The sequence below is a fragment of the Tripterygium wilfordii genome, chromosome 23, assembly GCF_013401445.1.
Source record: "Tripterygium wilfordii isolate XIE 37 chromosome 23, ASM1340144v1, whole genome shotgun sequence".
Classification (NCBI taxonomy): domain Eukaryota; kingdom Viridiplantae; phylum Streptophyta; class Magnoliopsida; order Celastrales; family Celastraceae; genus Tripterygium; species Tripterygium wilfordii.
In genome coordinates, this window is record NC_052254.1 from 11519354 (window position 1) to 11545838 (window position 26485).

Here is a 26485-nt window from a genome sequence, read left to right on the forward strand (position 1 = left end):
GACAACAATGGCTGCTCTCTATTAAGATATTTACATAAAAATGCCACTTTCAACGCAAACTGTTTTTTAACGTAGTCCAATTAGTTTAGCATATTCGCACTTCAGCGCGTGGTCGGGATGCTAGCTTAAACGTGGGTCTTTTTAATGGGTCATGTATCCAAAAACATATATGGGCTCCCTCATATCCATGGGGACTTAAACGTACTACTACATACCATAGTTTTTAATATCGAATCATACCGTCGGTTTTATCATGAGAATCATGAACCAAAGACTACGTCGGTATTTTTGTAACAAATTAGCACACATGAAATTAACCCACAATCAAAAAGAGGTTCAATCCTTAAACCGCGATCAAATCGAGATTCAACCCCTAAATCACAATCAAGCGGAGGTTCAATCCTTATATTTTCATGTTTGTTGATTAGGAATTTCATATTTTTGTAGTTTTGATATCAAATGTCAAGCTCTTTTTTATTTAGTTTGTTATTATTTAACAGTGAAGTGTGAACTCTGGACAATGAATTACAAAGGTTGACTTGTGAAACTATTTCGTTATTTTGATTTTTGAGTTATTTATATTGACAATATATATTATATAATTAAATATTTATTAATTTATTATGTATTATAAATCAACAGTTCAATTTTTATTAGATTTGTTAAATCTAAAAAATCTCGAAACTTCACTTTTGATGGTTCGATAAATGATTCGGTATTAAAAACTATCCTACAGAGGTGTCCATTATAATACGGTGTGTCTATAGGTCTCTAGTGCAGTCAATGCACGCGCATGAGTTGAGCGTGAATGTTAATTAATTACTGGTAATGACCAATATCCCTGACTTGGAACACATGCAAAACGCTGATGCGACCTTTTGTGGCTTTTATGCCACCTTCTTTTATTCGTCCTTCCGTCGGTTGGCAGACATCACAAACAAACAAGTAGGCCATTAGTTCAACGGTAATTATATTGTATGTAAGGGATCACGTATTCATTAAATCTTGAATTCGAATCTTATTCTCGTTAAACTCAGTTTAAAAAAAAAAAAATAGACATCACAAACAAATAATATATTAATTATAATTCAAATTACAATAGTTTTGGGTCTTTGCTCTAGCTTCTAAGCGGTGGGTCCATTACTAAAGTCACTTAGATTCTTCAAGCTCATTTTTATGGAATTTCTTTTGAAAAAATTGATGACGGATTGTATTCATTTATCAAAAAAAGAAAAGAGAAGAGAATTTGAGATTATAGAAAGACTCAAGTTATCATAAAGATAAATTAAATGAGAACTAAAAAAATATAAATAATAGTTATCATCAGACATTTCTGGACAACATTGTATTACACCGAACAACCATCGAATGACAACATACTCTATCGGATTATGACGGATTACATAAACTGAACAAAAAAAAAAACATCAAACAACATCATAGTTCTAAATAAGGATCTTGACTTCCTGTCTACAAGAGAGGTTGATTTCCCTATGATGTTTGGAGTCTCATGCCAAGGAATTATCGGTTATCAGAGAATCGTATTTGTCAAGAGTTGAAAACTTATGTAGCCCAGCCCAAGCCCAGTAGCCCACCGATATTCGTCGGTTTGGGCTTATGGGTTCTCTTTTACTGGGTCCAAAATCCGGCCCAGATCGGGAAGAGGAAAAACGGGGGAATCCTAAACCTAAAACCCTTGAAGCTATTGTTCTTCTCTTGTTTTCTTTGTCCACTATTTGCTACTTCAGTTTTCTTCTGAGTTTTAGTTTTTACAACGCTATTGGCTCTCTTGAATTCTGTGATATAGGAGTGTTCGATTATTGAACATAATGGGGGAGATGGTTAGAGAAGATGGAAGAACAGCGAACCAGTTGAGACCACTCAATTGCTCTCGTAACATCCTCAACCGCGCTCATGGCTCTGCTAGATGGCGTCAAGGTGAAATTTTTATTTATTTATTTACTTAATTGTTTGGATTTTTGGTTCATGCTTATGTGGGTATTGTTGTGAATTGGTTTAAGGAGACACCGAAGTACTAGCTGCTGTGTATGGGCCCAAAGCTGGGACGAAGAAGAATGAAAACCCCGAGAAAGCTTGTATTGAAGTCATTTGGAAGCCTCAATCAGGCCAGATTGGTGGGTTTTTTTTTCTTTTTCCCTTTTTCTTTTTATTGATAACAAGTGTTGTTGTTGAAGTCATGATTTATTGGCAATTGATAATTTTGGTTTTGGTTCCCAGTGGAGTTGTATGGAAATGTGACTACCTTTTTGATTGATAATCCAATTGTTTAGGGAAATTGGAAAAGGAGTATGAAATGATAATGAAGAAGACTTTGCAGAGCATTTGCATTTTGACTGTTAATCCAAATACTACAACTTCGATTGTCGTTCAGGTGAGGTGGTCTGGTACATGTGTAAGATATTCACCTTTAGGGAGTCTATACAATGTTGCCTAAATTGTCCCTTCATTATATCTTGAGATTCTTGGCACATAATATATTCACATCTCTCTATGTGGTTTTCATTGCATTTTATATTGTTACCAGTCTACAGCAATCTGATGCGTGTGAATTTTCATTATCATTATGATGTTGTTGGAGTACCTCATAATCAAAATTTATGGATTCACTTGATTTCATTTTTTTGGATTAATTAAGAGTTTAAATAAATTAAGGGATAGGTTAGTAGTTTGAGTCTTGTGATCATCGTGCATGAGCATTGTGCAGTCCAATGAGGTGATAGATGCTTAATTGGCATTCTTAATGTTGATATGTTAGTTGTTACACATTAATCACATCTCATCAAAAGTACTCGTTTAAAAGCAAGTATATATTGATTCTGTTGGTGCAATTGACTGTATTTTATGTACAATTAGAATACTCCCAGCTCATAAATTTTAGTCAGTGAAAATCCTGATACAGGCAATCAGGATCTTTGGTTTCCAAAATTACAATGAAAAAAAGATATGCTTGGGTAGGGTGGTTTATTACTAGTAATGTTGGTCATATCGACTCTGTTTACTATTGTCTGCTTGTGTGTATCGATATGCATTGATTGTCAAACTTGTGATATGTTTTCTGAACTATCTTACTGTGTAGTCTTTTATATCTGGCTGCTGAATCTGAGGTTGATTCTCGATCAGAAAACCTTTAGACCACTTACATCCATTGAAACAATGAGCCCCCCTTTTCATGTTGCAGGTTGTTCATGATGATGGTGCTGTATCCTTTATAATTTGGCATTTCCATGTTATATAATACTGATGGTTTCCACTGATTCATGGAGCTTCTTTTTCACCCTCAATAAGACTTCTCTTAGTGCTCGCCTTCAATTTACGATGAGACACAGTTGGGTCGGGCAGAGATTCTACAGCTGCACATTTAGCCATCATTGAGTTAGTGTTATTTTTTTGCCTTGCCTTAGCATTTGAAGCAGGTTTACTATTTGCTTCTCAGCATGCATTGACATCACCAAAGCTTATTTCCTTCTTGGTTATATGAAACGATGTGGATTATACCAGGGATGTGTAATAGTGTGCTTACATGTGTATTTTTTTCTTTCTCCATGTTCTCTCTCTTTCTTGATTTTTTAAAATATTTTCTCATTTCTTAAAATAGGAAATTTCTTAACCAAATGCTGTGTAGCTTCTACCTTGTGCAGTAAATGCAGCATGTGCTGCCCTTGTAGATGCTGGAATTCCTATGAAGCATCTTGCCGGTAATTAAAACATTTAGTATCTTCTACAATATTATGAGGAAGTTAATGTGTGATTGAAATGTTTAGTAATTTTCAGCATTTTAATTTTAATAAATCATGACCATGTCATCTTGGTTTTTGCAGTTGCTATATGTTGTTGTTTGGCAGAAAGTGGATATCTTATACTGGATCCAACCAAGCTAGAAGAGCAGGTTATGATTGTTTCCATGTATATTTTGAATCTCTTCTCCGGCGGCTAATGCGATTGTGATGAAAGATATCCTGGTTGCAATGTAAATGGAGCTAAATAGCTTGTGGAATCATCTCCCATCCTAGAAAAATAGTACATAGGTGCTTCAGTTTTATATTTAACACCATCATTAAATATGTTTAATCATTCAATACAGAATATGAAGTCATTGGCATATTTGGTCTTCCCAAATTCAACCACCTCAGTTTGTACAGAAGAAGCATCGCTTGTGGATGGTGAACCAATGGAACATGGGATCATCACCTCTGTTACACATGGTGTCATGCTAGGTATTCCTTACATTGATTCTTGTCTATTTCTCATTTCGTAATGTAGTTAATCCTGTGCTCTTGTAGATATTTACAGTCACTGAAAATGTAGCATGCTTTTTCTCTTTTAATTTTCAAAGGTTAAACTAGGTGAACATGTGACCCAGTGGTAGAGTTGCAAGGATGCAACCTAGAGGTCACCGTTTCAATTCCTGAAACAGTCTCTTCACATATTGTGTGGGGATAAGGTCTGCGTTCATCCTGTCTGTCCCCGACCTTGTCCATTGCGGGGGGGCCTTGTGCAGGGGGTTGTCTACCTTTCTTTTCTTTTCTTTTCTATTTCCAAAGGTTAAACAATGAGTTCTAGGCAGTAAATATACTGCATGAACACAAAGATGATGCTACTACCATCTTCTGCTTTCTGGTAGATTAGGTGATGAAACAAATGTGCTTAATTATGAGGCTATGACATAGCTGATACTAACTTCTACTTTTCTTTTGAACTTCAGTGGACAACTATCTTCACTGTCTAGAAAGAGGGCGTGCCGCAAGTGCCAAGTTATCCGATTTCCTCCGGAAGAGCTTGAAATCACAACTGCAAAGTGACTCATGACTCTTCTAAAGCTGCATGATGCCAAAATATGAATAGCAAATGCCTCGAGGATTAACTGCTATTAGTTTTCACTTTTGAGAAGTAGTTTTGCCAATGTACCTTAACCTAATGTGTGTGGACCTGATCCGATCCAGTGTCTTCTGTAATACTTTAGCATACAAAATAGCAGCACATGTAGCGTTTGTGGGATGTTGGTTCCACATTTAACAGTTTCCCTTGTTCAATTCTATCTAGTTTTGCAACTTCAATATTTACATAAAAGATTTCACTCTATCTATATCATTGGGACCGCTCTAGGTCTCACCCTTAATAACTGTCGATCTTAACAGTGATTATTGGGGTGTTAATAAAGGGTGCTTACAAAATATTATGTGTTTGAATCTTAACCCAGATTGGATTTTAGACAAACTTAATTAATCAAACTCATATTGGTTTAAATTCGGACAAATAAACCGGACAATAACCTAATCGGGTTAAGGTTCGAATAAGTAAATTGGATAAGATTTATGTGTTCGAACATATAACATGTTTAAACTTAATTTAATCTGAGTCGGACAAATTCGATCATCCTAACCGGATAGAGTTTTGTCACCCCTAGTGTTAATGCATTAATATTAGAGAGGGGAGTGTGATTTGGAAAATTACGGTATCATTTAAGCTATTGAACTTGCTTTATATATATACAAATACCAAAAACATTAACATTTATTTGGCACGAATTATTAATTGATTTGAGACTTTGTTTCTCCACTCTCTATATGTATTTTTACAAATGCATAATTTATTTTATTTTTATTTATTAATCAAGTTGACTGGGTTATTTTATTTATTTATTAATAATCAAGTTCACTGTTTACATGACTGGCTTGGGCTCTGAAAAATGGGCTTTGTTTATGGAGCCCATCCAAATCATCATTCAAATCCGAGAAGCCCATCATAGGCCCAGATCATTCAAGCGGAACTGTGTTTTCTACTTTTCTTATGAGAAAAGCCGGCTTTTTTATTAATAAACAGTAAACACAAACACTGTCTTCTTCGTCTTCTCAGATCTGCCAGCTCTGTCACTGAGCGAGATACAAAGAAAACCCGCTATTCGCCATGGACATGGCGATTAGGGTTCCGATTCTTCTTCTACTCTTTTTGGCTTTCATAACGCCTATATTTTCGCTTTACGAAGATCAAGTTGGCCTCATGGACTGGTACGTTATAGTTTCTCGCAACTTCCCCTTCTGTTCGTCTCTCTAGAAATTGTAGTTAGAACTCGAGCTACCTAGCAATTCTAAATGTCTTCCAGAACTATGATGAGGGTCCGATTTCTCTTTGATACTCGCTCAATTTACAATCTCAGAATCCAAACGCAGTTGACTATGTATAGTTGCGTCTTCGAATTCCTTTACCTATCTGCTTCTTGGTTGTCTTTGTTCAATTCCTCGGGGTTCTTTTTCATATCTGTTAATCTTGAGCCGAACTGTTTCAATTTTATTATGTTTTGATTATGCATTCGAGGATGTAACACCTGTTTCACTTATAACTCAATTATGGTGGTTATTTATTGTTCATGATTTATTCATTATAGGCATCAACAGTACATAGGGAAAACGAAGCAAGCTGTATTTCATACTCAGAACACTGGGAGGAAGCGTGTTGTGGTATCCACCGAGGAGAATGTTATCGCCTCACTTGATCTACGCCACGGAGAGATTTGTAAGTGCCATACTCCCTTTTGTGATAGATTAGCAATGTAATTATCTGTTTCGATATATTGGTGGTTCTCGTTTTACCTTTCAGCAGTATTTGTTATTCATTGAATGGTATAGTATTCTAGTTTTATGCTGACGTCTATCTTAGGATATGGAATTATGATTCTTGTTTGGTTTAATGCAGTTTGGAGACATGTTCTTGAACCAAAGGACGCTGTCAATGGAATTGAGATTGCCCTGGGAAAATGTAATTATATCCTTATCCATATTTGGTCTTGTTAATAGCATGATCATTTGGATTTTGTACTAAATTGTTTGAATGTGTCATGCAATTCTTTCAGATGTCATTACACTCTCCTCAGAGGGAACTATCTTGAGGGCATGGAAACTTACTGATGGGCAGATGGTGTGGGAAACTTATCTACCGGGCAATCAGCAGTCAAAGTCATTATTAGTGGTGCCTGTAAGTAATGTATATTATCAAATCAAGTGTAACCCTTCAAATATTTTATGGTTCTTCACCACTTATCTTCATGTTCAAACCTAGTTCACAGTTTTGTAGTGTATGAGTCTGAAGTCATTTTCTCCTGTTGCAGTTATTTTTCTTACTTAGCATCCATCATTTATTCTCATCAAATCTTCCAAATGCATGTTGGTATATTACAAAACCATTGGATTTAACATGTAATATCACACAAAATTTTATTCCTTGAGGTGTGCTGGTTTGCGGCTTTTTTTGTTAATCCTAAATTACACCCGTAAAGAATTGTTGGCTGTTACAGTTTTAGTTTTGTAGAACCTTTGAAACATTGTCCATTCCAGCATTCTCTAAAGATTTGGTAGTTAACTAGAGCCCTTTTTGCAGTCCAATTTGAAAGTTGAGAAGGACAATTTGATCCTCGTTTTTAGCAAAGGATGTCTCCACGGCATTTCAAGTATAGATGGTGAGGTGCTTTGGAAGAGAGATTTTGCAGCTGAAAGGTTTGTCCATTCCAAACTATTGTCAAGACGCCTTTTTACTGCTTTATAATGTTGTGGACTGTTGATAAATTGTGTGATCATCCTGCTTACAGTGTACAGGTTCAGCAGGTTATTCAGCATCTTGACAATGATATAATCCATGTGGTAGGATTTACTGGTTCTTCTCAGTTTAATGCATACCAAATAAGTTTGAAGAGTGGAGAGCTGTTGAAGCATGAAAGTGCAGTCTCTCCTGGCGGTTTTGCTGGGGAAGTTTCAGTAGTTTCAAGTGGCATCCTCGCTACATTGGATGCCAGTAGGAAAATTTTGGTAACTATACACTTTCTGGACGGAGAAATTAGCTTTCAACAGACGTACATCTCAAATCTCGTGGAGGGTTCCTTGGGGATGGTGATGATACTACCATCTGTACTTCCTGGGATGGTGGTTGTGAAAAGTGATGGACTTACAATATTTATGAGGGTGACAGATGAAAGGAAGTTGGATGTGGTGGACAAAGTTAATCATGCAGCAGCTGTTAGTGATACTCTTTCATTCTCGAAGGGCCAGCAAGCATTTGCACTGGTTCAGCATGGAGGTGATGAGATTCAGCTCACAGTAAAGGTTGTTCATGACTGGAATAATGATTTGCTTAGGGAGAGCATTAAGTTGGACCACCATAGAGGGCTTGTTCATAAGGTTTTCATAAACAATTATATCAGAATGGACAAATCTCAAGGATTTAGAGCCTTGGTTGTTATGGAAGATCATTCACTGTTGTTATTACAGCAAGGGGAAGTTGTCTGGAGTAGGGAGGACGGCCTTGCCTCAATAATAGATGTAACGGCATCCGAGCTTCCTGTTCAAAAGGAAGGTGTGTCAGTGGCAAAAGTGGAGCACAACCTATTTGAATGGCTCAAGGTATGAATTATTTAACTGCTTTGAGGAAAAAAAGTTGAGCCAGTTCGTCATCGGGACAAAATGAAGAACTTGGTTATATTTGCGATTTCTTCAGTTCTTCTTCCATTAAGAGTTTATCATTTGATATTTTATTTTCAGTTTGACTAAGGTTTGAAAGGAAAATATGTCATAGAGGTATGTTTATTTGGTTGCATGTTGATTTCTTGTATACAAAATAATTTGATGTTTCATTATCTACTATTGAATTAAAGTGAATCTTTACATTTCCAAGGAAAAAGTGAATGTTTTGGTGATTCTATCTGTTATAACATTTCTGTTTTGGCAGTTCTCCTGCAAAACCTATCATTGTATATGTTATATTTGTGGTTTATATTCAACTTTTGTCCTTCAATGTTCAATTTTCTTCATCTCTCATATCTAATATGACATACACCCCTTTCTTGGGAAGTTTGAGGCGAAGGGTTGTGATACTTTTGGAGGAGATTACATAGGTTAACCTTTTCCTATTGGTCTCTTGCCTTGATGCAAGTTTTCTCCTTTGAAAACGTATTGGGTGCTCTACTTGAAAATTTCTTAGAATTTCAGGATGAATTGATATGTGGTGCTTTGTCATAATGTTGCTTGCAAACTTCTTTGAAAATTTTGACCAGATGATGACACTTTTTGTCTCCACAAGCTTACACTTATGTGAAAACATTTGCATATAAATGACATGTCAAAAAACAGTTCCCTTTGCATATAAATTACATGTCAAAAAACAATTCCATTGTTAATTGTTATGAACTTTTAGTTTTGTCCCTTTATTGGGAAGTCATGAGTGGCCTTTAATGATGGTAGGTTATATGGTTTGCCATTGCATGATTGAGATACACAGATTCACCATCTAACTGATTTCTTCAATTGACTTTTAGTTGACACATCTTTTTTTCTGCTTGGAAGGGACACATCCTGAAGTTAAAGGGAAGCTTGATGCTCGCAAGCCCTGAAGATGTGGCTGCCATACAAGAGATTAGGCTTAAAAGTTCTGCGAAGAGCAAAATGACCCGAGACCACAATGGTTTCCGGAAGCTGCTCATAGTTCTCACTAAAGCTGGTAAACTTTATGCGTTGCACACAGGAGATGGACGGGTTGTGTGGTCTCTGTTACTGCAGTCGCTACATAAATCACAAGCGTGCGAACATCCGACTGGGCTTAATCTATATCAGTGGCAGGTTCCGCATCATCATGCACTGGATGAGAATCCGTCTGTTCTTGTTGTTGGCAGGTGTGGACCCAGCGCTGAAGCACCTGGTGTAGTTTCTTTTGTTGATACTTATACAGGAAACGAGCTTAGTTATATGAGTCTTGCGCACTCTGTTACGCAAGTCATACCGCTACCAATTACAGATTCGACTGAGCAACGTCTTCATCTACTCGTAGATGTTGACAACCATGTGCATCTGTATCCAAAAACTCAAGAGGCTCTTGGTATATTTGAACGCGAGTTTTCAAATATATACTGGTATTCAGTTGAGGCTAATAATGGGATTATTAAAGGGCATGTATTGAAAAGCAATTGCATAGGTGAATTAGACAATGGTTACTGCTTTGACTCAAGGGACATATGGTCTGTTGTATTCCCTTCAGAGTCAGAAAAGATCATTGCAGCTGTGACAAGAAAATTGAACGAGGTAATCATAATCCTTGAAGATTTTGTGCTTATGCTTTAAGCAGTATATGTCGGTGCATTGCTCCTTTTTTTTCTTTATTGTGCTGATATGCGATTAACTGATGCAAGTTTGGTTCCTTTGTGTGATTTATGCACGGCTAGGTCATACTGAATGTGTATTGTTTAGGCCAATAAATGGTTTCTTGACAGTTTTATATCTGTACAACAAATGCAATTTAATAATTCTATGCAAACATTATTCATAAACATTATTTTCCTGCTAAAAAAAAATGAATGTATATATTTATTTATAAGCCAAGAGGCATCATGTTTCGGTGAAACATTATTCAGTTATTTTTACAGTTATAATAATAAGCTTTTATTGCTAAACCAACGTTAGGCAACACCACAAATAAGCTCAACCACTAAATAGTCGGGCCGAAAACTACTTGGAGTCCAACTACTTTTATTGTCATGTCAATATGATCACTGGACTTAATGGATAATCACGTGGATGATTTATGTTTGAATTGATTGTCTCTGCCTTCTTCTAAATTGATCATGTTTTTGGGAGTTAACAACGCTTTATGACTGTTTTTATTAACTGTAGTGTTGTGACCTGTGTTATTCAGGTGGTTCATACACAAACAAAAGTTATTGGGAACCAAGATGTTTTATATAAATACTTATCGAATAATGTACTTTTTGTGGCAACTGTTTCACCAAAGGCCAGTGGTGATGTTGGATCAGCAACTCCGGAGGAGTCATGGTTGGTTGTATACATTATTGATACTGTAACTGGTCGCATATTGCATCGCATGACCCACTATGGTTCACATGGTCCTGTCCGTGCGGTAAGTTTTTCAATGTAATATTGCTATTGGTTTTTGAAATGACTATGTTGCCTTACGAGCTGATATTGTCTGTAGGTCTTCAGGGAGAACTGGATTGTCTATCACTATTTTAATCTTAGGGCACACAGATATGAGATGTCAGTTATTGAAATTTATGATCAATCTCGAGCGGTAGTAGACCTACAAACTTGAATATTTTATGTGATGTTTGTCTGTGTTGTTGCTCCAAATGAATTTAAATTTTGTAATTAAATTTCTGTAGGATAACAAAGATGTCTGGAAGCTTGTTCTTGGAAAGCATAATCTGACATCGCCCATGTCCTCATATTCTCGACCGGAAGTGATAACTAAATCACAATCTTACTTTTTCACCCATTCTGTGAAAGAAATATCAGTGACATCAACTGCCAAGGGTATAACATCGAAGCAGCTTCTTATTGGTACAGTTGGAGATCAGGTTGGTTTCTTCTTGTATTTGTTAAACTTTAATGTTTGTGGCATGTCTGTAGTGTCTCTCCTTGTACTTTATGCACATACGCTGACTGCAACTAAACCTTCTTCAGGTTCTGGCACTTGATAAGCGTTTCCTAGACCCCCGCAGATCAATTAACCCCACTGAAGCAGAGAAAGAAGAAGGACTGATTCCTCTGGCTGATTCATTGCCTATTATTCCTCAGGTCAGATGCCGTGTATCCTCTGCTTCTGTTCCATCTTTGCTCATTACATTATACCTTTTGAATAAGCATCAAAAATTTTGAAAAAGCATTACATTATTGCTTGCATGGCTATATTCTATAAAGCATTCAAAATTTAGCTTCAGAACCTCCATGAGCTTGTGAGCAGTAAGCCAAAAAAAGGGTGAGAAATGGCACATCAATGTGATTGTCGACTTGCTCATTTAAGAATTGTTTCTGTTAAGGGTAAGAAAAGCCCAACTTTTTAAAAATATATGTGGACCTAAATGATGGACCATGAACCAACATTGTACAACTCTACGTCCGATCTTGTTCCCCAAAGATAAAGAGGCAAAGAGGAAAGAAAAGGAAGTCAGTTACATGGAGGCTGTAAGAAACCGGTGATAAAACATGCTTCAGTGATCTTGCTTGCTTGAGACAACTTTCGTTACTGGGGTTGAGGGGTTTTGATGACAAATTTTTGTCAGTTTCGAATGTGATAGAAGTTATGGATGCCCTCTTGTACTTCTTTTATCTGGTTCTATATATTGCTGCTGCCTATCAAAGGAAAATTGTCTGCCTGGTTTTCTTTTAGCTGTTTTTTGTTGTAATTTTAATGTACCATCTAGTTAATGTTTATAGGAGTTGACAGTGAGCTATTTCATTTGAAAATTTGAAAGCCATGGGTGAATATGAGGACGTTGGGTTTCTTGTGAATTTGAGATCTGTTCCTGTGTTTTTTCTGTGAGATTTTCCAGGCCCTTTATGATGTGCCTGTTTACAATATCAGGATTTTGCACGCTGTCGTATCTACAGACGAGAGCACTATGTATTGGTGTCTTGAGGAAATCCTGTCTTGGAGTTAGATTATTGGCCTTGTGCCTTTAGCGTGCATTAAGGGTTTTCTTATGGGTCTACACCTTTATAGTGCTTCTTGATTGTTTATATTGACATGCCATTTTTTTTTGCAGTCCTACGTAACGCATTCCCTTAGGGTGGAAAATCTCCGGGGCATAGTAACAGTGCCTGCTAAGTTGGAGTCAACAACTCTCGTCTTTGCTTATGGAGTCGATCTCTTTTTTACACGGCTTGCACCCTCGAGGACCTATGACTCACTCACAGAGGATTTTAGCTATGCCTTGTTGCTCATTACGATTGTTGCACTTATTGCTGCAATCTTTGTGACATGGATTTTGTCTGAGAGGAAAGAGTTGCAAGAGAAGTGGAGGTGAGTTAGACTCTCTAATTTTATTTGTGCCCTGACAAAATTTTGTGTATTATCCTTTTTAAGCTTTGTTTTGTACTAGATAGATGCGAGGTCCAATCCAAGCTCTGTAATTTTCCTAATCTTGTAGTATGCAGCCTTTCAATGACAGGCTGACAGCTCTTTCGTCATTTATACGGAACGAAATACTAAACTCTGTGACCTTGTGTTGCAAACCTAAAATTTGAAGGATGTTTTGGATCACTAACCCATCAAAAACAAATGAACGTATACATATGTTGACTTGTTTTACTGATGGGAGAAACCATTGGGAGATTGGAAATATATTGCTAGTGGTAGTGACGTAGTGTGTGACCTCTTTTGGTTATCATCCGTCCAGACTGGGATGATTTAGTGGGTCTTATGACCAAACATACGCAGACATATCTTTGGGCCTTTTAGCTTCCTAAGAGGTCCAATGACTGGAATTTGGAGTCCAGATTCTAAAGATGATTGGTTAGGTTTAGCAGTTTTTATTGGCGTGCTATTTGTCCGACGTGAAAGTAGCATTGTTCCTGAGCTATATTTACTACTTTATGGGTAGGGTGATGTTGAATGCAATGCGAGACAATCGCATGAATGTGATAATGATTCATTGCTGGCCTCATCGTTGCGCTGCTCTCATAGCCGCCCCCACTTGGCAGCAAACATTCCCTGCCGTCAAGAAGGTTAGAGGGATCAATGCTATTGAAAAAGTCAAAAAGAATAGAGCAATAAGAAGCCACTCTACTACATTTTTGGTGAATTTTAAACCCTTCTACAATAAAATGGGAACTTTAAGTCCTTCAACTACTTATTTAGGAAATAATAAGCCCTTCATGTGATATTCGTTAAATCTGCTATAGTCATATGTGACAGTGAATTTATCCAATTGTCATGAAATATTTTTAACAAAAATGTTAGGGATCCTAGTAAATGGATTCTCAGTTATCCCAATAATCAATCTTGGTCACTGATTGATGTCAGTGTAAGGACTCACAAAATCTGATTTACATCAATCAAAATACATGATTGATTATTGTGATATCTATCACTTCTGTATTTTTAAAAGGGAATGACATGACCTTTTTAAATCCCACATGGCATGAGGGTTCAATAATCATGATGTAGCAAGAGGGCCGTATGCAGTTTGAGAGAGAGGAACATATGTCAAGTTTTTGGTCCTTTGGAGATTTATTAGGTTGCAATGTTGAATGGGCGTAGACACGTGCTTTGTTTGTTTTGTTTCTTTTTATTTATGGGACATAATTATGTTGTTGGCTGTTGAATGGACGTGATTTCGTTGTTGAATTTTTTGGACACTTTTAAGATGTAATAAGGTTGTTTGCACATATTATACATATATACAAATAAAAAATAAACAAATTTTATGCATATTTACACATGTCCGCAGATAACTGAACAATAAATTTTCTAAAATTATATTAAAAAAATTAAAATTGGGTCATGTTTCATAATCATATTGGTCAATGCCATATGGTTAGGTGACATGACGTCAACAAAAAAGTTTTAATTGTGATGGTGAAGTTGAATGTGATAACTCCTTACAAATGCGTGAGTTCTTAGATTCAACTCTCACGCTCAGCAGTTTCGACGTTATTTCCTTGCATGGGTCAAAGGAGCTTCTTCCTGCACGGACTTCGGTCTAGTCTAAATTATCGCCACCGTAAAGCGGGATAGGTTGAGACATAGCGTCAAATATTCAACAAAAATATCAAACAATGATAACTAATGGAGATTTAAAATCACATGAAGGGTTTTTTTTTTCCTTCCCAATATATAGTTAGAGGGTTTAAAATTTCCATTTAATTTGCACTTTGCAAAGTTATTGCCTCTCCTATGCAAACCCCGACGCTAATAAAAACTTTCACCTGGGCAGAGTTATAACAGTTGTTCCTTTTGAATCGCGAGCTATCACAGCTATAGCAGAATTACCCACATCAACGTTAAATTTCAATCAACATGAGGGAGGGTTTTGCCATCTTGTCTCTACCGTGTCGGTGTAAACATTTACTCATCTTATCAGACACGTATCTATAGTTGTATATTCTTCCTTTTAACTCCTGTGGTATCGACACATTAATCAGCATTAATGTTGGAGACGTGCATATGTATTTATTTTTTTTAACAAAGAACCTATCCAAAATACGGTTGCATTGAATCCCGTCTTACATGATAAAATCTAAGTACATGAATTCTTTTGTTCGATACGCGTACCAACAATTACATGGAGTGACTCTAAAATAATTCGCTTGACATGAGAGTTGGACGTTATAATGTTAGGCATATATGTTTGGCATACAAATCTCATTGTTAAGGTATAGGTTTTTTTTTGTGTAGTCATGTATAGATATAGGTCAGCTTAATTTAGGAAGCCTAATCATCAAACCCGTCCAAATCCCATGAAAACTTTAGGGCTAAATGATACGTTTCCTCTACATATGAACTATACGATCAATTTTATTTTCGTTCTTAAGCTATTTTTCTGTCTAATTTCATCCCTCGACTATCATGTGGTTCCATTTTTCGTTCTTCACATGATTCCAAATTCGAAAAATTCCAATATGACACCCTACATGATATATCGGAAAAATACAACTTTTGAGAAAAGTGAACATTTTGTCCCCAAACTAGTACAAACAATTTTCTTCCCTTACTATTTATAAAATGTATATTTTGTCATTATATCATAATGCATTATAACTTATATTAATCACATGTAAACATCTCTAAAAGTTATAGCAGTGCATTAACATGTCTATAAATAAATAATAATCACATTATGTCTATAAATAAATATATAATAAAATCGGTAAAAGTTATAGCAGTGCATTAACATACATCTCCATGATGTTTTTCTCATGTTATGATGTATTATGATAAAAGAGGAAAAAACATACATGCTATGAACAGTTGAAGGATGAAAAGTATTACACTTCAATTTTGTTAAAGGTTGTCACATTGAATTTTTTCTAATATGTCATGTAGGATGTGACGTCGGATTTTTCCGTCATTGGAATTAACTTAGGGACGAACGGAATATCTCATGATAGTTGAGAGACAAAATTAGGATGAAAAATATTTTTGGGTCGAAAATAAAACGAGGGTGGTATTGACACCTTCGCAATTGGTATTTGTACTCCCATGTCTCTGACATGAAAGACTAATTTTTTGAGATACGTGTGTACCAATAATTTATTGAATTATTAATTTGTCATCTTACATATTATATCAATAATTTGGGGTATGGGTGTCAGAGCTCCTTTTGTGTGTACGAAAATGCACACAATAATTCTAACGAAAGTGAATGCGTAAAGAGGGAGAGGGTGTCAATACATGAAAGTGATGAACCCAAATATTGTTATAATAAGCCAAAAGTGGCTCTCACAACCATACTCCAAATTATTGGTATAATAAAAGACTAAACCAATAATTCAATAAATTATTCATTTTTCATACTGTACACACGCATCTAAAAAAAATGTGTCTTTCATGTTAGAAACATGGATGTGTGGAAATACCAATTGTGAGGGTTCCAATACTAATGCAATAAATTATTGGTATACATTGCAACTCAAAAAAATTGCCTTTCATGTGAGAGACATGGGGGTGAAAATACCAATTGTGAAGGTATCAATACCACCCCTCAAATAAAATTAGAAGTATAGTGGAAGGATGAAAAGCACTGGATTTAGCCCAAAAAATAAAAATTAGTGTTTCAGATCATATCCAATGGAACAGTAGTACTCATTCGAAAAGTTTCTTTCAAACATAATTATTCACTTAACAAAAATATAACCACACACTAAAAATTAATATTTTACACATGTTTGTGCCATAGTAATACCAAAGTATACTTATTTCAGCTAACACAAACTTCGGTAACACTGTCTCTCTGCCCTTGGCTCACAAGGCTACATAAATTACAACTTGAGGTATCCAGGAATAACTGTGAATATTATTCATCGTTGGAAAGTTCTCCAAATAACTGAATTCAAGTATTATGCTGACTGATACCTTGTTCTGTATTTCCACTTACCTGTCGGGGATGGCGGCTAGGACAAATCATGGAAGTGACATTAGTCATTTCGACTGAGCAGCAATACTGAGGCTATTCTTATGCATGGTATGACAACAACATTATGCATATTTGATGGTACACACGAAAAAAAAAGTTACTAGTGAAAGGTCCAGGCGTATGAAACTGTATACAAGCCTGACCTTACAAGCAAGTTGTCTTCCTAGCATGGTTTTGGGAATGGAACCGGCACAACTTGAAGTACGTGGTTCGGGTTGTATTCTGAACATATTCTCCTTCGCAGTAGTTGGCACAACCCGCTGAAATTAAAGAAATTAATCAATGAGTGAGGTTCCCAGGATATAGGTTTTTATCGTCTTTTTGAAGACGAATCATATAGTCAGTTCAAACAAAAAGTAAAAGATGATTGAGGTTATAAAGGGCTACCAGCATTGAAATTGGAAGGCTAATCAAGCTCGACGCTGCACAGCCTGTTTCATGCCAGGAATCTTTGGCTGTCGCTTTCTGCCATTCAATTTCTCCAACCCGGTCCTATTTGGATGAGTTACTGCAGCTCTGAATTTTAGGTCTTCCCCTCCAATTGTATAAAGATTTCCTGCTTCTGGCAGGCTAAAATCAGCAGGGTTTCTGTTAATACTGCAGATTTCAGTCTCTGAACTCCTTTTCAAAGGTCGAAGAGTACCAGTGGCACTAGGGGCCTCTAAAATGCTATTTGTTGAACCTTGCATTCCATGAAATCGGGTGGGAAAAACAATATGATCTGAAGCGCCAAGGAACATTTTCTGCTTACAACGAGCAGGAACAGATCCAGAACCAGTGCCAAAACCACCTCCAGTGGACAAAGAATTTTGTGGTCCACAGCCCTTATTATGTGCAGACGAATTAGAGGTTTTTCTCTTCTTATTCTCTTGAGACTTCCATGAGCCTTCGTCTGGAAAATTAGTGGCCTTCTTGGAACTTCTATCATGTTGAAACAAAGAAGCAGATGCACCAACCATTGGAAAGGTAGGAAAAGGTTCATGAGAATTCTCTGGGAATTTATTTTTACTATAATAATCATATGATGGGGATCTCACAACAGACTCCAGCCCAGGAAAATCAGGTTGGCTGTCATGAGCCATCAGAGGTTTCTTAAGGAACTTTGGGTTTACATCCATGCTAATTGGTTTACTCGACTGCAAGCCTGCATCCATGAGGCTGAGTAAGTGCATTGCTGGTATGGTTTCATTAGTATACATATCTAATGACCCCATCTTCTTATGTTGAAGTTTCATCCTGTCATGTCTGTGAGAAAATAGATTTTCTGCATGCGTCCTGCCAATAGATTTGGAACCACAATTCTCCTTATGCTGTCCAACTCTGGCAGCATTCTGATTAAAAGAGCTCATATCATGCTCTCCATTAGGATTCCCATTAAGTAGAGTGCCAGGACAACGCGAAAGCAAATCTCTATCGGCACTGGTAACAGCATGCTTTTGAGGAACGTTATATATGAAGGGGCTGTTGTTTGGTAAAATATAAGGCCAAATATTAGCTCCTTCTTTGTTCTGCCGTGGAACACCTGGGCTTGTGTTACATGGTCCAAAGGTCTGCCAACAACTAGCATTAGGGGGCCTCTTCCCAACCATGTCCCCAATCCATTTGCAATTTTCAGAACCATTTTGCCCGCTAGAGCTGCCTGCTGAATATCGAAATCCACCTGATTGCTCCTCCGGATGCTGAAGAAATGCCTGAAACCCTACCGGTCTTTGAGTTTGACCTATTTGGCTCCTAGAGAAATGGTTTGTATCCTCCTTACAAAGGCTCACGGCTGACTTCTGTTTTGCAGATCCCAAAATTTCACATCTCGTAATCACGCCATTTCTACCATTTTTAGCATAAGGCTTTTGTTTGGGACCAGCTTCCTCCTGGAATGAGCTAAATGCACCATTGCTACAAGGTTTATTGAAATTCCTTGTCTGCAAGTTTCTTGTTAAGTTGGTCATGTCTAAAGGGATTTTATCATTGTCAGCATCAGGGAGACACCTTTCATACTGATTCTTTGCCATGAGTTCAACTATTTCCATGGGTACGTCATCCATAGCAACCTGTTCTGATTCGTTATCGGCTCGATCCATATCTTTTTTTGTAAAGAGCGGATGTTCATGAACTTTGATATTTTTCTTACCGTTGCTTGTATTACAAAAATCCTGCAATAAAGACAAAACTATTATCCGCATTATGGCTTGCTTAACAACTTCATTGCCAATACCATGAAGATGTTGGTACAAAGAAACTAAGAGAAAATCAACATTCAACACATATGCATCCTTTGTATGCATAATTTATTTCATTACAAGCCAATCAACAGTGGTATATAGATATGTTTTATCAAGTATCATGAATAATAATGCTGACTAGACAAGTCTTCATAAAGTGATACAAGCTCACAAAGCATAGAGACGCGACACAAAAACATAAACAGTATTCTAAAGTTTCTCAAGAAAGATCTACATGTTGCTTTTATTCATAAGAGCATGCTTATGAATTGAAACTAATATTCTTCCCACGCACACGCATGCCTCTTTGAAGGATTAACAATGGGGTCCCCCCCCCCCCAAACAAAAGCACCCAAGAGAGAACATTTTAATTCTCATCAATTAGCAAATGTACATTTTCCCTTCATATCACACTAGTCTGCACCACCTACACCAGAGATCAATGAAAAGAAGCAGAAAATAATAATGACATCCAGAAAACCAGATCTGGTACTAATATTCTATATCTTTTTTTTTTGGTCTAATATTCTATATCAGTTGAAACATATTTAAAGTAAGCCAATAGTCAAGTAAAAAAAGTAATAAACAATATATTAAAAACAGCAGCAAAAAGTATATCCGTACTCCTCACAGGCTTACACGCATATAAAATGCAACCATGTAAAACATGTCACACAAAATATAGACATCCAGCGGAGGCAGTAAGAATAAAAAATCTTCTACCTTCTTCTGCAACAGAGATAGGTCACTGCTTTCAACTAGAGAGGGGTGGCTATGCTTCTCGTCAAAGAAAGGTGCTCCATAGGAAGTTCTTTTGCTACTGAAACCCAAATGAGGTCCTTTGCTTCGTCCACCTGATGCACGTTTAGACATCAAAGCCTGATCTTCAGAAATGGCCTTTTGCCAAGGCAGAAAGGAAGTTTTTCCACCTTCAGCTTGAGGAGCAAAACTTCCGTTACTTCTTTCTACAGCCAAGCAGCTACTGAGAGAAAGATCCAATCCTCTGTCAGTGGCAGCAAGTTGTGCTGATTGAAATGGAACACATGATATCACAGTTGGCATGCTTTGCACATCCTTTCTCGTACTTGAACCTTCTTTGGCCATCCAAGTGGTCCAAGGCATTAAAGAAGCCTTCCGATCGTCAGATTGATGCACCTTACTGTTTTTTTTACATGAAGTAGACTTCCTCTTTGCTCTTTGATCAGGCAATGGAAAGAGATCCATCTCCCTGCCTCCAAATGCACCATGCACTAATTTGAAGGAAATATCATCATCAGCATCACCCTCGTAACCAACAACAGTCTCATCTTGATTTTTTCTTGGTACTTCCATTTGGGATGGTCCTAAGGGCTGGCATTCATCAAGAATATGGATCCTTTCATTTTTCCTCTTACCTATAATAGGACTTTTACCTTTTCTATTTTTGGAAAGATCACTCTTCATACCAGTTTGTAAACCCATTCCGGCAGATAAATCTTTTTCTAATACAGGGCCAGCAATTGCATTTGTTGTCTCCACGTCCCCTTTTAAGACCCCAACTCTTTTATCTATGTTATCTGGAACGCTTGTACCCATGGATCTCCATTCTTCATCACGGGACAACTTTCTTTTCCTATTTGGACCCATACTCGGAACATTGCCTTGGATAGCTACCATCCCTTGGGGAGCAGAAAGTGTATCTGCATCAGCAGACGCATCAAAAATGGAATTTGATGAAGACTCTTCTTTTCCGAAATGATTGCCGTCTGCATCTCCCTTTTCACACAACAATTCTGTCAGCAAACGGACCTTCCTAGTTTTTCTACGATGCAAGTTGATTGCCTTGTCATGATGACTATCCCGAAGGTCATTTCCAACCGGGATTTCAGCACTTTCATATGACGTGCAATCACAGTCTTCTGATTCGACAGAAGGATGTCTGGTTGCATGTCGCTTGTTTGCATTAAGTGTCTCGTCAAACTCCTCAGCTATTCCACAAGCAGTCATTAACTCAGTAAGTTGGTTATCTGCAGAAGTTTCTTGTCCTTTGGTAGAAGTTTCAGCAATATTAATGCTGGCAATGCAATTGAGATTTCTATCAGCATGCTCAACCTGTCCACATCCAGGCTCACAAAAATCTCCTGAGCCATTACATTGTGCAGGGAAAGCCACTGTTGCAGAAATTATAAGCGCTAATTATATCAGCACAAACATTGTTTCCACTCCCATATTAATAAAAAAGCAAATTAGTGTCACTTGGATGCATGGAATTCTTCATCTACTTACCTGTCACGTCAGGATTATGTCTTTCCTGCATCAAGTTGGAAACATCTTCTGTTGCAATATAACTTGATGGAGGAATCTCCCGGCTCACTTCAACTTCTAAGTCAATCTCATGCCCTGAAAAAGATGTGAAATTAAACCAAATCATTAAAGTAAATGAAATGGAACTGAGCATGAGCTTCTGTTTGGCCTTTTTTTTGGATAAACATTGAACATGAGTCTTAACATACCTATGTTGGGACATTTTACAACTTCAGTTTCATTTTCTTTCTTATCCCTACATGATGAAAGTTGGCAGTCTGTACTCAACTTAGGAGAATTAACATCAAATTTTTTTCCCTCAAAAATGTCTACCTTCAGAGCTTCCTGAAACTCTGATGGCAGCATTGAGACATCACCAAGAGACATTCCATGGGAGCAAACAGTATTAGATTTCAATCTAGAGGTACCATGATCATTGCGAGTTCCATAATTATCTGCAGCATCTTTAGCACCAAACTCCAGCAGACAGTGCTGGCAATGCCACCATTTAAATTTTGAAACTTCTAAAGGAGGAAGCATGCATGTTTGCTCGACAGACTTATTAGGGTTATCGTCTGAAGAAAATGGCCAGCACTTCCTCCAATCTTTTTGGCGAATTTCAGATACATAGCCACTGCATTCAGAACATCAAGAATTAATTAGTAGCTTGCACTTCTAACAAACGCAGAAGTCAATTACAACATAGAGGAATTGTGCTAGGAAAAAGTAACTCTCCCAGTGATGAATCCAATTTATTTAGTATGCAACTGTCTAATTTCTACCAATCCCTTATTTATAGGATAAGAAACACAGCAGCTTGCCATTTGAGTCCCCTTCATGACAGTCCTAGTTGTCTCTAAGTTACATCAATTCAAAGTGTGGTTAGAATATCTCACTATTCAACAAACAGTAAATGGTTCCATTATCACAAAAATTACAATGTCAAAAGCCATTCTCAACTTTCTAGAACGTAACAAATCTTTTACAAGTAGAAAAGAAGACAATATATATACAAAAAAAAAATGGAAGGAAGCATTGCACGAATATCAACCAGCCATGAAAAAAATCAATTTATATAATAAAGACAAAAGAAAAAAGAACAAGTTCAAAGTCATTTCTTTTTATTTGGAGGAGCAGTTTTTACATTCATTCTTTACATGACAAGGAATTAAAGTCTCTCTCTCACAAGCCCATGCACACAAATACATATGAATGCATGAGCATATACAATAATATATTATAGCTTGCTGCACTGAAAAAAGGTAGAATAAGTCTTAGATGTACTTAACATGCTCTAATGATAAAGATCATGGCTTACCGTATGGAAAAATGCTCACACTTTGCTGCATTACCCTTATCATTAGAGCTGACCAGATCTATAGATATAGAGTCTATCTTAATGGACGATCCCACAGACTGTGTGACAATATTACAGTTGCCACTCTGACGATTCTCCTCAACCACAGCATTGCTCCCCATGTTAATGCCACAACATGCAACTATAGAATATTCAATTGCACACGATCAAAATATTATACCACATGCTAAATCTTCAACATATTTCTAATAAAATCAACACATTACATTTAGTGAATGAAAAAACCTCCAATTCATAAAGTTCATCATAAGAACTAAAGCAAACAACCATGTTAGGGTATATACTGAAAATTGTAAGGAAAATCTATGAGCTCCTGGTTAGAATAGGAGAAAAACTGAGAACCTCGTTAGAGCTGGATTTACACATAAAATAAACAACAATTTGTGGCTTACAAGTTCATAGTACTCAAATGGATTGAGAATATACAGAAACCCTAGCGTTCTATGGAAATAACATAAAGTATGTATAAGTTTCTATATCAATCTACATAAAATATACACAATTTTTTTAAAAAAAAATTGGAAATTAATTTGCATAATAACTCCAAAAAACCATAAGAACACTTTAGGGTTTCCTTAATATATAGAGCTTTTCCACAAGAAGAAATGTGATGTTAATTTCCATTAATCATGTTAAAACACACCAAACCCACTCACAAACTATCTTTAAGAAACTCCAAATGGTACAGTACAATCATTTAAAAAATCCACAAAACGACCATAAAACCCAGCGTCTAAAAACTAAGAAAATTCACATCTCATGAACAGTAAATATCGCGTCCCACAAAACAAACAAACCAAAATACCGCATAAAATTTCATAAAATGATTCAGATTCAGTCGTCGCAAACAACTCAGAAAGCAAAATACAAAGTACCGACTAAACTTGACGTACCAAACACAATACACTGACCTAAATATCTGCGACAATCCAGCTCGAGCCCAGCTAAGGCTGACACGAATCAACACAAACCGAACCACACACAGCCAAACCAGATCGGAAAAGAGCAAATAGAGTGAAAAACGCACCGTTTCAACAGTTGAAGATCGTAATCAACGATCGGGCATCGATTTGTTTCCGATTCTTCACGGCGAGTAACGGAAATGATATCAACTGAAAGAGAAATCGATCGCGAAGTGAAACACACGATCCGTGAGCAGAGATTCAGAGCTGGTTGAGTAGAATTTGAGTGCGAAGTTTCGCAAAACCCTAAATTTTGAAGCGCGAGGTTTTCGATTCTTTTAGAGAGAGAGAGAGTGAGTGAGCGTGAGAGAGGAGAGAGAGAGAGGGTTCCTTATCTTTTCTCCTTGAAAGAAGGATTTTAATACGCCCACGCCATGTCATAACTCATCACCCAAGTTTAGTTACCATTTAGAGAGAGAGAGAGTGCGGGGAAACCGCAGCCAGTCGGATCACACCACGTGTCGAAGAGGTGCGGTTCTTATCACAATCCATTTATGTGTGAGGCTTAAAGGAAACCCTAGAGAGTGAAGAAAGGTTACTGTTAGGGACGCGTAAATCACACGCTCAGTCTTGGAGTATAAATTAATGGTCCCTTGTCTTGTCATGGAGCATCAAAGGAGCCTTTGCACCTAAATGGCTTGTGATTGGTGCGTGTCTTTCACGTACGTGGTCATAGAGTGAGATTATTTGGGAACAAGAAAAAAAAAAACCCTAGCTAGGCTATTTCTTTCTGATAACAAAATATCTAATAACCCTAACCATGGTGCCTAATTGGGTTCACATAGCCATGGTGGATGCATCATGATCCATCAAACCCTGAACAGTTTCTCTAGATGAAATGGACCAACACTGATCACTTTTATTGGTTACCATCTGCTGCAGCCTTGGTGAGAAAAAAAAAAAAAAAAAAAAAAGGGGAGGGGAGAGGAATGATTGTGATGTGTTGCTTATGTTCGCATTGATATTTGATATTATTGGTTTGAAATTCCCCGCTCAAACACAACGATAATTTGTACCTTTTGAGTTTATCAATTCATTATGAAACAATCGAGCCCTTCAAATTTTATATTTTATTCTTCGTGAACAATTGTTAATGGTACTTATTTCCATATATAAAATGTGTCATTAATATGAGATGATATGAGCTTTACTTATAAATCACTCAGGTGAGTTATACCATACCGATGTGGGATTATAGTATTGCACAATTAGATTCATAACAATAGACATTTATATGGTTTCTTGAACGTCATCGTTAAGAACTTAGAAATTAATTAATTAAAAGCTTCTTTTCATTGTTGATTTTAATAGATCTACTCTAATTATAATTGAGTTTTTTTTTCCATGACTACAATAACTATTAATCATCACACATATATTCAATCTTATAAATGCAATGAAACCCTATATAGTACGTACACTTGAGATGATATTGGAGTTGAAAATAAACACGTAACACCTACAAATGTATGATTATATGTGGCTTTATAATTACGAAAAAAATGTTTAGGTGCATGTCATTTGCTTATGCGGTGGTCCAAAACCCAAGAGATGATATTGTCATCCAAAATTAATTTTGTATGCTTAATATATACTATTATTACTTATAATTATAAGGTTGAGTTTATCCAAATATATATATATATATATATATATATATATCTTAATCAATTTTGGATTATTTTTCTCATAAAAAAATAAGAATCCTAAGAAAACTAGTTAGATCTATTGTGTGGACATATATACATGAAGATAAATCATCCGGTTATGATAAGGATCTGAATACTTGTTTCTCATTTATCTCAACTATTGAGTTGTACATTTAATGTATGTTATGTGGAGATCATGAATTCACTTTAATATTATGAATATCAACTGTTGAGATCTTTATCATTTTCGTAAATTATTGGGCTTTCTTTTAACAATACGGGACCCTCCATATATTGTGTCATGATACATAAAGACCCAATTATGGTGACCCAAAAACTTCACCTTTTGAAATATTGAAGTTGTCAGGCTATGTCTGCTCAAAATTTAATTAATGCTTGTACGCACGTACTCTAGCACACCATGCAATATTGAGAATATGGAGGACTTATCAGAAAAACATGCATGCTCCCGGATCCCCCAAAGGAATTTACAGTACATATAATATATATATATGTATATGTAGAATTAATAACAGTGAAAGTAATAATTTCAGTGATTGCAGGTCTTTGTATTCACTTTCATTAATGGAGAAGTTTTGTTCTCTCTCTCAACTCATTTTGACTTTTTTTTCCAGATCCTAAAAACAATTCCACTTTGTTTGTCAAGTCAACATGACGATTTTCTGGGAAATTATCTGCCGCAGCGCAAATTCAGCAGATTTGTTGTTTGTCGAGTAAACATGACGATTTCTGAGAAATTATTTTTTGTTGTTTGTCAAGTCAACATGACGATTTTCTGGGAAATTATTGGCGAAAATACTATTCCGTACGTGTATGGTATAGGATAGGCAAATGCAAATCTGGCAGCTGCAAATTCAGCAGTACCAAAACAATATCTGTTGATTGTTGATATTTCAAAAACCTTTAATTAGTTAATTAATTATTGGATCCTTGTTGATTGTTGATATTTCAAAAACCTTTAATTAGTTAATTAATTATTGGATCCTAATCGATCGAGGAGACCCAGCTAGCTGGTTATAGTCGCGGATCGAGAAAATAAAGTACGA

At 36.5% G+C, this 26485-nt stretch overlaps 3 protein-coding genes across 5 annotated transcripts; 2 read left to right on the plus strand and 1 right to left on the minus strand.

Moving 5' to 3' along the window:
• Positions 1–1689: 1689 nt before the first annotated feature.
• LOC119993068 (exosome complex exonuclease RRP46 homolog) lies at positions 1690–5104 on the plus strand. Its single transcript, XM_038839978.1, has 8 exons — positions 1690–1938; positions 2022–2135; positions 2292–2392; positions 3200–3220; positions 3644–3716; positions 3840–3907; positions 4103–4235; positions 4724–5104. Exons 1-8 carry the CDS (start codon positions 1830–1832, stop codon positions 4825–4827), a joined length of 723 nt encoding a protein of 240 aa, XP_038695906.1. The 5' UTR covers positions 1690–1829; the 3' UTR covers positions 4828–5104.
• Positions 5105–5825: 721 nt separating this feature from the next.
• On the plus strand, positions 5826–13057 carry LOC119993067 (ER membrane protein complex subunit 1-like). The gene is made up of 12 exons (XM_038839977.1): positions 5826–6026; positions 6404–6531; positions 6712–6774; positions 6869–6990; positions 7393–7508; positions 7601–8408; positions 9348–10079; positions 10690–10911; positions 10987–11082; positions 11174–11368; positions 11475–11588; positions 12557–13057. Exons 1-12 carry the CDS (start codon positions 5926–5928, stop codon positions 12815–12817), a joined length of 2958 nt encoding a protein of 985 aa, XP_038695905.1. The 5' UTR covers positions 5826–5925; the 3' UTR covers positions 12818–13057.
• A 3536-nt stretch (positions 13058–16593) lies between these two features.
• Positions 16594–24141, minus strand: LOC119993505 (protein EMBRYONIC FLOWER 1). Of its 3 annotated transcripts, XR_005466538.1 has the most exons (8): positions 23835–24141; positions 22748–22928; positions 21639–22063; positions 21412–21525; positions 19870–21296; positions 17315–19077; positions 17071–17187; positions 16594–16904 (listed from the first exon to the last, which is right to left on the minus strand). XR_005466538.1 is itself a non-coding variant. In XM_038840661.1 (7 exons), exons 2-6 carry the CDS (start codon positions 22906–22908, stop codon positions 17338–17340), a joined length of 3867 nt encoding a protein of 1288 aa, XP_038696589.1. In that variant the 5' UTR covers positions 22909–22928; positions 23835–24141; the 3' UTR covers positions 16594–17187; positions 17315–17337. The 3 variants fall into 3 exon arrangements, 2 of the variants coding, with proteins under 2 accessions (XP_038696589.1, XP_038696590.1); XM_038840661.1 differs by having other exon boundaries at positions 16594–17187; XM_038840662.1 differs by having other exon boundaries at positions 16594–17187; positions 23719–24141.
• Between the last annotated feature and the right edge of the window lie 2344 nt (positions 24142–26485).